Consider the following 13,064-nt stretch of genomic DNA (forward strand, 5'->3'; position numbering starts at 1 on the left):
CCGGCGGCCCTGTTCCCGGGCGTCGGCGGGACCGAGCACGTCGCGCCCCCGCCTTGCGCCGGGGCGGGGGCGGGCCGGGGGCGTGGCCTCGCGTGCGCCAATGGGACCGAGGGGGCGGGATGGCCCCAATTTGGCGCCAAGCTCAGTTCAAAGTCCCTGTGTCGCTAGCAAGCTCCGAGGCTTTTGGTGCCGCCGCCATGGTTCGTACTCTCAACTGCATCGCCGCGGTGTCCCAGAACATGGGCATCGGCAAGAACGGAGACCTGCCTTGGCCCCCGCTCAGGTACCTGCCGGGCCGGGGGTGGTTGGTGTGCAAGCTGCCCTAGATCGAGGCACCTGGACGGGGTGGCGCTGGGGTTGGACTTGCGACCCAAGCTGCCAGGGGCTGGGCCAGGCCTTCCTTCCGCGCCAGGAGCCGGGAAGCCAAGTTACTGGTTTCCGTCCCGCTCCCGCCGCCCCGCGAGGCGTTTTCCCCGCGGCGCCCTGCCCGGAGCAACGTCCAGTCCTAGAGACCCCCGTTCCTCGCACTTTTTGTCGGGGTGGTAGAGCTGGAGCCCACGGAAAAACGTTCTGAGTCATGCTGTGTTTCTTTAACTTGTAGGAATGAATTCAAGTATTTCCAAAGAATGACCACAACCTCTTCAGCAAAAGGTAACGGGATTTTTAAGTGATCGAGATTCCCCAAGGGTCTTTTTTTACCTGTGCAAATTTTACTTAAAAGTAGTTTATCATGGCCGAAACCGGTTTGGCTCAGTGGATAGAGCGTCGGCCTGCGGACTGAAAGGTTCCAGGTTCGATTCCGGTCAAGGGCATGTACCTGGGTTTCGGGCACATCCCCAGTGGGAGATGTGCAGGAGGCAGCTGATCGATGTTTCTCTCCCATCGATGTTTCTAACTATCTATCTCTCTCCCTTCCTCTCTGTAAAAAATCAATAAAATATATTTTTAAAAAAAAGTAGTTTATCATGTTAAGCAGGACCTTCTGTCTTACCATTGATCTGTATGCAATTCCCAATGTTTATTAAACTTTTTAAAAAATAAACGTTCTTTGAAGTTTTATGTGGGTTGCATACAATTGAAGTGTTGCACAGATTGGCAGCTAGATAGAGGTTGGCTCTGGAGACCAGAGGGGGCCTTTGAAATACCCGCCTGGCGCGGTAAGGCCTGGACTAAGGCGGTGGCGAGGGTAAAAGTCCAAAGAACGTTGGTTACATGATACTTGATCTGGAGATGAAGAAGTTAAAGGTGATGCCAGGAAGGCATCAAGGATGAACTCTCTGGTTTTCAGTTTGAGTCTGGGTGATAGGGAGAATAGGGTGCAATTGTAACTATATTGAGGTGCTTGTAGGATATTCAGGCACAGGGTACTAGGTGAATTGAGACATTAAAGAGAAGAGGATAACGAAAGAAAAGAATATGGGGTTAGGGGATACACATTTAAAACCTAAGGTGAATATTTGGTCATAGGAGGAGGCATAGCAGAGTAACCAGGGAAATAGAAAGCCGCAGGTGCAGCATAACTTGAGCAGAACAGATACAAGTTCTTGGACTTGGCACTTAGGTCACTGATGGAGACAAAATGGCAAGAGCTTGAAGCCCAAAAAATTGAAATGAACCACCCTCTAGAATCCTAAGTAGTCTGACCCTCCATGGTGTGGCTCAGGTGGTTGGGCTTGTCCCATGCACCTAAAGGTTGCTGGTTAGACGCAGATCTGGGCACATGCCCCAGTTGTGGGCTTGAACCCTGGTGGGGGGGCAGGGGGGTGCAGCAGGCAGCCAGTCGATGTTTCTCTCTTTCCCGCTCCCTTCTCTCTCTAAAAATCAATTTAAAATCTTTAAATTAAAAAAAAAAATCCTAAGTAGTCTGGAAATAGGAAACAAAATATGGAAAAATGCCTAGTCTTACTACTTGTAGTTTATAAATATTAGTGGTTTTTTAAAAATCAAGCTAATTCAGGAATCATAAATGTGTATATTCCTTTGATCCAGAGATCTGACTCACAAGGCTTTTTCTCCTAAATAATTCTACCAGAAATGGAAGCTCTGTATATAAATTTTTTTTTAAGGAAAAGGCACAAATTGGAAGTATTTTATTTTATTCTTGCAAAATATGTTGACAGTATTTCAGATATTTCCCATTTTCTCCCCCTTTACCTCACTCCACCCACCCCCAGGTCTTCCAAATTGAAAGTATTTTAGCTAATTGAATGGAATATTAAGCAGTTATCTTTAAAAGTATGACTATTGTAAATCTACAAGGTACACAAACATGAGTACTATTGTATTAAAAGTACAGTTGAACAGTACTTTTTAGATGTCAAACATTGTTCAAAGTCTTCAGTCCCCACAATCCTAGAAGTAGGAACTAGTATGTTATCTCCATTTTGTAGATAAGGACAGTAAGGTACAGAAGATTAACAAGACTTGCTTAGTAGATAACAGAATCTTTGCTTTTCACTACTATATTATACATGACTGCAATTGATTAAAACTATATTGCATATAAATTGGATAAAGCCAAAGGGGAAAATAATCACTATATTTAGATAATGGGTGATAAATGATAAATTTTGGTAAGGCTGTTAAAATTTTTGATTTTTGTAAAGCAGTTCCATTAGATGTCAATATGATAATTATATATACATACATACAAATATATGAATATATATACACATATATACTCCCAAAATATATCTCTTCTCTCTGTGATTTTACAGATAAAAAGAATTTGGTGATTATGGGTAGGAAGACCTGGTTCTCCATTCCCAAGAAGAATCGGCCTTTAAAGGACAGGATTAATTTAGTTCTCAGTAGAGAACTCAAGTAAGTACTACAACATAAATTCAGCACAAGAAAACCATGTCCCATTTCTTATGCTGAGGTCAGTATATGACAAAATAAAATACTATGAATGTAGCTATTGATTAAGCTGCTTAATACTACATAGGTGATTACAGAAAATGAATAAGCAGTTACAACTTATTCTGCTGCCTAAGTGGGTGATTTCATCACCTTAAAAAGTTGCATTAAATCTCACTATGATAACAGAATTGCAGGTTTCCTTGAACCATTACTCATTCAATTCAGAAGGGTCAAATATCAGTTATATAATGTAAATTAATAAATCTTTTCAGTTGCACAAAGAAGCAAAATACATGTTTTTTGTACAGCCAGTTGTCCTCTGCTATGAATTTTTCTGCCCTCCAGGCTAATAGAGTTAGTTCCTTTTGTCTGGAAATGAACAGGAAGGGTGGGGGGGGGGGGGCAGGGGGGGCAGTTAATAGCCTTAAAACTACCTATGAAATCAACTCCAGTGCTTTTGCCTTCACCATAGCTTCCATGTCATTTAAAGTTGTGGCTTTAAAAAGAATGCTGTACAGCCACATTTGGAAAACAGAATGGCACTTTTTCAAAAGGTTAAACATAGAGTTATATGACACAGCAATTCTACTCCTGGTATATACCCAGGAGAAATGAAAATATATGACCACACAAAAACTTGTACACAAATGTTCATAGCAGCATCATTCATAACATCTAAAAATTGGAAGCATCCCAAATATTCATCAAAGATAAACAAAATATGCTATATCCATACAATGGAATATTCATTGTCCTATATAATAAAAGGCTAATATGCAAATTGTCCCCTTGACCTGGAGTTTGACCAGGGGGCAGGGCCAGCCATCCCTCCATAGACAGCTACTGTTCTGATTTTTTTCCACCATAAATATCTCAAGATATCGGAAGTATTTTCTTTTGATTCACTGTGGACTATACATACACAAATGTGGGTTAAATTATTGGTCATAGGCCATACTGCTGTTAACTGTTTATTGTTGAGAGGATTCCTATTTATATAACAATTTTAGTTTTATAATTATTGTTTCCCATACAGATTATTTAACTAGTATGAATGGCTTTTGTAGAAATTATATGTAATTCTTTCTCTTAACCTCAGGGAACCTCCAAAAGGAGCTCATTTTCTTGCCAAAAGTCTGGATGATGCCTTAAAACTTATTGAGGAACCAGAATTAACAAATCAAGTGGATATGGTTTGGATAGTAGGAGGCAGTTCCGTTTATAAGGTGAGTAAAGTTATCTATAAACACAAAGAATTTTTCCACTCTACTTTCTTTCTTTTTTTTTTTTTTTTAATTAAATCTTTATTGTTCAGATTATTACATTAGTTACTCTTTTTTCCCACCATAACTCCCCTCCACCCAGTTCCCACCCCACCCTCCGCCCTCACTCCCCACCCACTGTCCTCATCCATAGGTGCACGATTATTGTCTAATCTCTTCACTCGCCCCCACACCCCTTTCCCCCGCCCCAAGAATAGTCAGTCCATTCCCATTCTATGTCCCTGATTCTATTACAATCACCAGTTCATACTGTTCATCAGATTATTTATTCACTTGATTTTTAGATTCACTTGTTGATAGATGTGTATTTGTTGTTCATAATTTGTATCTTTACCTTTTTCTTCTTCCTCTTCTTAAAGGATACCTTTCAGCATTTCATATAATACTGGTTTGGTGGTGATGAACTCCTTTAGCTTTTTCTTATCTGTGAAGCTCTTTATCTGGCCTTCACTTCTGAATGATAGCTTTGCTGGATAAAGTATTCTTGGTTGTAGGTTCTTGGTATTCATCACTTTGAATATTTCTTGCCACTCCCTTCTGGCCTGCAAAGTTTCTGTTGAGAAATCAGCTGACAGTCGTATGGGTACTCCCTTGTAGGTAACTGATTTTCTTTCTCTTGCTGCTTTTAGGATTCTCTCTTTGTCTTTTGCTCTTGGCATTTTAATTATGATGTGTCTCGGGGTGGTCCTCTTTGGGTTCCTTTTGTTTGGGGTTCTCTGCGCTTCCTGGACTTGGAAGTCTATTCCTTTCACCAGGTAGGGGAAGTTTTCTGTCATTATTTCTTCAAATAGGTTTTCAATATCTTCCTCTCTCTCATCTTCTGGCACCCCTATAATTCGGATGTTGGTACGCTTGAAGCTGTCCCAGAGGCTCCTTACACTATCTTCATATTTTTGGATTCTTTTTTCATTTTGCTTTTCCAGTTGGGTGTTTTTTGCTTCTTCGTATTTCAAATCTTTGACTTGATTCTTGCGATCCTCTGGTCTGCTGTTTTGAGTCTGTATAATGTTCTTGCGATCCTCTGGTCTGCTGTTTTGAGTCTGTATAATGTTCTTTATTTCAGTCAGTGTATGCTTAATTTCTAGTTGGTCCTCACTACATTTATCGGCGGTCTCACCAGTCTTCTTGAAGATCTCACTACATTTATCAGCAGTCTCACCAGTCTTTTCGAGGGCTTTATTAAATTTATCAGCGGCTTCTAGACAGTTCTTTAAAGACCTTAAAAGTGTGATTTTGAACGCTATATCCAACAGTTTGCTTTCCTCCAATTCTGTCGTTTGTGTCCTGTTTCTTTGTCTCGGCATTTTTTATGCTTCGCTGTGTCGATAGAGTGCCTTTCTGTGCTAAGTGTCCCAATTACCTGAGGTAGACACTCTTGGTGCACCCCCTTGTGGGCTTTGTGCACAGTCTTGTAGTTAAGCCTTGATTGTTGTAGTTATCATTGTGAGGAATTGACCTCCAGGCCATTTGGCTGTGAGAATCAGCTGTGTCTGCGGTGGGAGAACTTCTGTGCTGGAGACACCCCTCTGGGGCTAGACTTGCTTCAATGGGGCTTTGGTGCTCACTGAGTCTGCCCCCTGAGTGTGTCTTTTATGGTTCTACGGAGCTGCAAACTGGATGGTCCCACTCTGACCTCTGGGCTTCCTGGCTCCTGGATCTCTAGGGAGGTGCTAATCTAGCCTTTGCCTGAGGCTATCCAGCAAAAGTCTCCCTGCAGGGCTTGGGCGGGGCGGGTCCCACGGGATCAACAGGGCGGGGTTAGCAATTATGGCTGCTCTCAGTCTTGCCCTCAGAGGCTCTGCTTCTCAGTGTCCCAGTAATCGCTGCAAGCCCCACGGAGAGAAAGCTGCCCTAGGGTTCTGAGCGATGCCAGACAGTCCCGCTTCTCCCGTATGAGTCTGGGTCCCTAGAGACTCGCCCGGAACTGGAGCTCAGAGCCTGAGACTCCCTCCCGATTGAAAACGACAACCGCGCCCTCAGCAGCCAGCCCGCTCCGCATGCACTCCGAACCTTAGAATTTTACTTCAGCACTGCACCTCCTCTGAGCCTCGGTATGCTTTTCTCTTTCCTCCTAGTTGTAGAACTTCCACTCAGCCAGTCTTCCTGTGGTTCTGGATGATGTCCGTACTGTCTTTTAGTTGTATTTTTGAAGTGGTTGTTCGAGGCAGTAAACTCCAGTGTTTACCTATGCCGCCATCTTGGTTTCTCCCACTCTACTTTCTTTCAGCTTCCCTGCCATATGTACTTTTTAAGTCTAGAGCAAAGAAGCACATTTTCCCTGCTGTAAGTTAGACACATTGTCAATTTGACTTCTTGTTGATACTGTCGTGCAAACTAAATATAAAAGTAAGTTTTTAAGTCTTTGCTAGTTTATCTCCAATTCAACATAGTTAATGTTTCCAATTTAAAAAACATTCTAAATTCTTCCCTTAGCATCGTACTGGACTGCACTGTTTTCTATTCCCTGGATGTGCACTGATACACTGAGTTAGCCCTGTTTCTTCGAGGATTAATGTCTCTTACTGAGAAAGTGATGGGGCTCTCAGTGGATGTACACTGACCAGTATATGAATTTGTTAAAAGCAGAAAGCTTTGCCTCAAAAATTTTCATATAATGTGAGGGCATGCAAAAAGCATTATTTTATGTCATAGGTAGGTAAAAGAAAATATTCATTCTTCTTGGCAGCAAATGACTTACAGCTTTCAAAAATTTTGAGGAAAATAAAAGGAATTTTTCTACACTTTTAAAACACTCAATGCCCTAACCGGTTTGGCTCAATGGATAGAGCGTCAGCCTGTGGACTGAAGGGTCCCAGGTTCGATTCCGGTCAAGGGCATGTACCTTGGTTGCAGGCACATCCCCAGTTGGGGGTTTGCAGGAGGCAACTGATTGATGTTTCTCTCTCATTGATGTTTCTAACTCTCTATCCCTCTCCCTTCCTCTCTGGAAAAAAAAAAATCGATAAAATATATTTTTGAAAAGTAAATAAAAATAAAACACTCAAGAAAGATTAATATTTATGGCAAGGAAAAAAATCAGCTCCTACCCTTTGGGGGCTTGTGGTAATATATGCACTGAAATTATTTGAGAAAGAAGAGGGATACCAGGATCTTAAATGGGATTACAAAAACTGTTTCTTAGGTTCCTTTTCTACAACCTTTTAAACAATATAAATACTTAAAATTAAATTCATTTATATAATTTGATATATCTATGTGTAGTAAATAATAAGGAAGTAGAACCTCCAGGTTATAATTCTGCATTATCCACCTACCTCGCATCACACTAGCTTGTAGAACATTTAGGCTTCTCTTCTTATTGGCCAAAGTGGGTCAATTAGCCTGTGTTTATAAATAAAGTTTCATTGGGACAAAGCCATAGCCATTGGTTTTAGTATTGTCTGAGGCTGCATTTGCCTAAACGTAAGAGAAACCACATGGCCCACAAAGCCTAAAATATTTACTATCTGACCCTTTACAGAAAAGGTTTGCCAAACATCATAAACTTTGATACAGACTTTCAAAAGCTGCAGTGGTTAGTCCGGCTCAATTTTCCTAAATTTTGGTACAGCAAGAATTGGTAGAATATCTACTTGTTTGGGTCAAGAATAAATGATATAATACTCTAAGCTGTAGTAAAGTAAAATTTGTTCTGTGCCCTTATTTGGAATTTTAAATATAACAAACACTTAAAAATATATTTATATATGTGTTTTTTTCTTTTTCAAGCCAGAGTTATTGCTTTCTTGGAGCTGCAGCTAGGACTCGTGACTTTTTATCAACAGTATTATAGGCGTTAGTTAGAAAAGTCATTAACAATATGAGGCCAAATACAATCATTAGCAACAAGAGGCAGAATAAATTACCTGCTAGCATTGTAACTATCTCCTGGGGAAATGGAAACATTATTAAATTTTGTGTAAATGTACCAACTGTGCCCTTGATATTTTTATTAGGCAAAGTCTTGTGAAAGTGTACTATCTTATCTATTTACTAGAGGCCCAATGCACGAAGATTTGTGCAAGAATGGGCCTTCCTTCCCCTGGCTGCCGGCACCGCCTTTGCTCTGGCCCGGAGCCACCTTTCTGCCTTCCCATGCTGCTCAAAGGCCCAGAGTGGCTGGGGTGGCGCCTGCATATGCAAATTAACCCACCATATTTGTTGGTTTAATTTGCATACTCACTCCTGGTGGGCATCAGGAAGGTATGGTCAATTTGCATCTTTCTCTTTTATTAGTGTAGATATATAGAGGAAATTTTTTCTATAGCCAGTAACTAGACAATTCGGGGTTCTTAATTCCTAAGCAACCACCAAAGAAAAAAGACAAAACTGAACGATTAAATGAAAAAAGAGTTCATATAAGCAAACTAGAGGCCAGAATATATTTTAACTCACTCTAATTAGATATAATGATTAGTGCCATTCTCAACATAAATAAGACTACTTCACAGGGCTCTAAAGTAAAGAATAGGATATTTAAATAGCATTCTTTCATACATGGTACAAATTTGACTATATAATTAAAACACAAAAATCTTGAGTTCTGTTTCTTTTGACACAGATAATTAAGGAAATTGATGACTTTTGTTATATTTCAAAGGAAGCCATGAGCAAGCCCGGCCATCAACGACTCTTTGTGACAAGGATCATGCAGGAATTTGAAAGTGATACATTTTTCCCAGAAATTGATTTGGAGAAATATAAACTTCTTCCAGAGTAAGTAAAATGTTATATATTATTCTGAAGCACTTTTGGATTTATAGCTTAATCATTATAGGAAAGGTCCCAGCCAGCGTGGCTTAGTGGTTGACCTTTTAACCTATGAGCCAGGCGGTCACGGTTCAATTCCTGGTCAGGGCACACGCCCAGGTCGTGAGCTTGATCCCCAGTGTGAGGCATGCAAGAGGCAGCCAATCAGTGATTCTCTCTCATCATTGATGTTTCTCTCTCTCTCTCCCTCTCCCTTCCTCTCTGAAATTAATTTTAAAAAATGTGTGTGTTTTTTTAAAAGAATTATAGGAAAGAGTATGTCTCTCAGATTGAATTTGGGGTAGTAATTATAGGCAAATACTATAGAAAATTTTTGGAATTCTGCTTTAACAGACTTGGGAATGTTCAAGTTTTAATGATTTTACTGAAATCTAGAGTAGTCCTTAGTCCATTCTATGAGAATTGTATTCAGCATCAAACACTGTCCTGAGCATTGGGGAAAGAGTGTTTACCAAAACAGATGCTAGTCACTATTCTCCAGATTACATTTTTGTATAGAGAGTTAGAGTGGCAAATCCTATATAATAAAGAGCTAATATGCAAATGGTTGTCACGCCCTTGTGCCCTCACGCTGGGGCCGGGGCACCTGAGGCCTCGCCCTCAGCCCAGCAGCCCAGCGCTGGGCCAGGGGCCTGAGACTGCGCCCCCCTGCCCTGCCGAGCTTGACAGGGGTGGGGCCGGCCAGGTCTGGGTCTCGCACAATTTCAAGGTGCACGCAGGTGGGCAGGGACTTGACTTGGGTCCCGTGGTGCACCCCAGACTCTGACAGGAGGGAGATTTTCATATACGTTTTACTAATTTTCTTTCATCTCTGACACCTCTATTATAGAGAAAGGGCAAATAGCAATATTAAAATATTTCCTACGATTAATTCCCTTTTAATGTGCATGAATTTCATGCACCAGGCTACTAGTAATAGATTAAACATCAGGAGTTGCTGTGTGGAGAACTGAAGTACTATGATGTGATCAATACTGTGTAGTCTGAGAAGTCCTCTGAAGAGTGATGTCTACACCAGCAGTTCTCAACCTGTGGGTCGCGACCCCTTTGGCGGTCGAACGACCCTTTCACAGGGGTCGCCTAAGACCATCCTGCATATCAGATATTTACATTACTATTCATAACAGTAGCAACATTACAGTTATGAAGTAGCAACGAAAATAATTTTATGGTTGGGTCACAACATGAGGAACTGTATTTAAAGGGCCAGAAGGTTGAGAACCACTGGTCTACACTGTTATCTGGGAAATTGGGGTATGCTTTTCCCCACTGGGGGCTGTAGGTGGGGCCCCTACAATATCTCGAGGAAAAGAATTTTCCAAGACTCACATGGGAAGATGAATGATTTTTATTTGCGTGGAATTACATCCCTGCATTTCCAAAGCCCCATTCCAGTCATGGAAGAAGTGTAGCTGGGGTTTCAGTAGAGCTAGAAGAAAACCAGTGTCCAGAGTTTCTATTCCATGTTGCATCAGGGTCCATTTCAACATCAGGCTAGTTGCAGTCCATTAGTCCACTGTGTGTGGGGGGTCGGCCATGTGGGCGAATGCCAGGGAGCAGGAGCAAAAGAGCCCTGCAAGCCAGGAGCCAAGAGTAACAGGCCAAGGGAAACCAGGAGAGCAAACTCATTTGTTTAGAGCAGCGGTTCTCAACCTGTGGGTCCCGACCCCTTTGGGGGTTGAACGACCCTTTCACAGGGGTCGCCTAAGACCATCGGAAAACACATATATAATTACATATTGTTTACAGTAGCAAAATTATAGTTATGAAGTAGTAACGAAAATAATTTTATGGTTGGGGGTCACCACAACATGAAGAACTGTATTAAAGGGTCGCGGCATTAGGAAGGTTGAGAACCACTGGTTTAGAGGATTAAATACCCCAATTTCTCGCCCTTGAGGTGGCCACGCCCATTCTGGCCAATGACCCCAGGCCAGACTGACAAGCACCTTCCCAAGGACACCCCAACTTTATTGGGCATGCATCTATTCTCCCTGTCCTGTCCCTTCCCCCAGCTATTTTCAAGGAATAGACCAGTGGCTCCCTGGGGAGTGTAAAGCTTTAGGTTCCTGGTGGAGCTGCCTAAATGACATGCCTATAATATTTGGCCTTCCCTTTGCTCTTTCCTGTAATTAATAACGAGGTTAGTTACAACAGTTTTATTACTAGGATCTAAATGACAAGCCAGCCATGCTTAGATCAGGAAAGAGCATTCCAGGAACCAGAAATAGCCAGTGCAGACACCCAATGATGGGAACAAGCTTGGCATGTTCCCTGAGCCTTGAAAGCCACTGAGGACATTGTGAGCAAGGGGAAGACCCAAAGGGATCAGACCAAATGCAGGGTAGTAGGTTCTGAATTGAGTGATGTTGTTCTAGCTGTTTAAGGAGAATGGGCTAGAGGGAAGTAAAGCTGGGAAACCAGTTAGTTGCAGTAGTTCAGATGAAAGATGAAGGGACTTAGATAGCAGTGGTGGAGATGGAAAGAAGAGATTACACTTGCTTTACCATGTAGTAGTGATTTTAGCATGAAACTGCCTGATTTTGAAAACTTGTAGCATTTTAGTTTAAAAGAACTTTTCAGCTTTAAGATTAATTATATCAACTCTTACATTAAGTCTGTGGTCTGGTATAGTGTAAGGAACGGGTCCAAGTTCATTCTTTTGTAAGTGGCTATCCAGTTGTCCTAGCACTGTTTGCTGAAAAGACTACTCTTTCCCCCATTAAATTGTTTTGACACCCTTATCAAAAATCAGTGGACCATTGTCCTGGCCAGTGTGGCTCAGTTGGTTGAGCATTGTCCTATGCACCAAAAAGGTCACCAGTGCGATTCCCTGTCAGGGCACATGCCTGGATTGTGGGCTTAATAAATAGTAGGGGCATGCGGGAGGCATCCAATAGATGTTGCACTCTCATACCTAGGTTTCTTCCTCTCTCTTTCTCTCTCTCAAAAATCAATAAACTGTTGATTTAAAAATTTGTTTTAATTGATACATTATTTAATTACATATATATTTCTTTTATAGGTACCCAGGTGTTCTTTCTGATGTCCAGGAGGAAAAAGGCATTAAGTACAAATTTGAAGTATATGAAAAGAATGAGTAATGTGAAGGTGTTGTCTGATTCATTTCAAGTTGTTCCCCATCCCCTCCAAACAATTATGTATTTAACATTAGAGAAAGATATTTCTGTTAATTAGATCTGTGGATAATTATTTCTAAGCAATGTATTTTTATTAATTAGTTTTCATCTCAACCACAACATTTGTGAACATCTGTTGCTGTAACTGTCTGAATCCTCAAGAAATTCTGAGGATTAGGTCCCTAGCACCTGCCTAGGGTAATATATGCCAAGAAACCACAATGGGAGAATCCCCTGGTAGCATTAGTTACCTATAAAGAAAGGAGCTAGCCAAATTTATCCAAATGTCAGAAACGGATTGTAAACAGAAGAATTAGAACTTAGATATTAAAAGAGAAGTAGATCAATCAAAACAGGGACCAGAATTACTCTATGCATATCACACTTCTGAAAAAAGTTCTGTTCACTCAGAGAATCACTAAGTTGAGAACTACAGTATATTCCATAGGGATAGTAAGAAGCAGGTAGGAGACTACTTTTTTGATGATTAAAAGAAAAGGCCTGAGACCTTTAAAAACTCTGTTTGTAATCTTGGGTGAGATGCCATGGGATGTTACAATGATTGAATAAGAATAGGCTGCTCTTCACACACAAAAGGTAATCTAATAACAAGCATATGGCTAAAATTAAAAGTTAAAAGAAACCAAAATTAGTAAGTTAGAAAATAAACTTCACATGATTAAAAAATTAAAACATGTTTTATCCCTCATGTTAATATTTGGATTTTTAGGTATCCAAAGAAATAGCATTTTTTGCCTTATAAATTGGCTCAAATTTTTTTAGGGTAAAAGTTAACGATATCAATTAAAATTCAAAATAACCTGGGTTTGGACACAGAACCTCTAGAAATTAATCCTGAACAAAGAGTTGGACCCAAGAGTATTTGTTGCACCATTTTTTAAAATTTGAAATTATGCTGTAACTGTTGACAGATAGTATCCGCAGTTGGGTGCATTATTTTTATGCATTAGGTATGTCTATTATGATTCAGTTTTTTGAACTATTATGT

The 13,064-nt window shown here is 40.9% G+C and overlaps 1 protein-coding gene across 1 annotated transcript; it reads left to right on the forward strand.

Moving 5' to 3' along the window:
• The first annotated feature begins 92 nt into the window (after nt 1–92).
• DHFR (dihydrofolate reductase) lies at nt 93–12,257 on the forward strand. Its single transcript, XM_006081266.3, has 6 exons — nt 93–283; nt 602–651; nt 2,718–2,823; nt 3,962–4,088; nt 8,746–8,861; nt 11,941–12,257. The coding sequence occupies exons 1-6, from the start codon at nt 120–122 to the stop codon at nt 12,017–12,019; spliced, it is 642 nt and encodes a 213-aa protein (XP_006081328.1). The 5' UTR covers nt 93–119; the 3' UTR covers nt 12,020–12,257.
• The last annotated feature ends 807 nt before the right edge of the window (nt 12,258–13,064 follow it).

This window comes from Myotis lucifugus, unplaced genomic scaffold (genome assembly GCF_000147115.1).
Source record: "Myotis lucifugus unplaced genomic scaffold, Myoluc2.0 scaffold_0, whole genome shotgun sequence".
NCBI classification, from domain to species: domain Eukaryota; kingdom Metazoa; phylum Chordata; class Mammalia; order Chiroptera; family Vespertilionidae; genus Myotis; species Myotis lucifugus.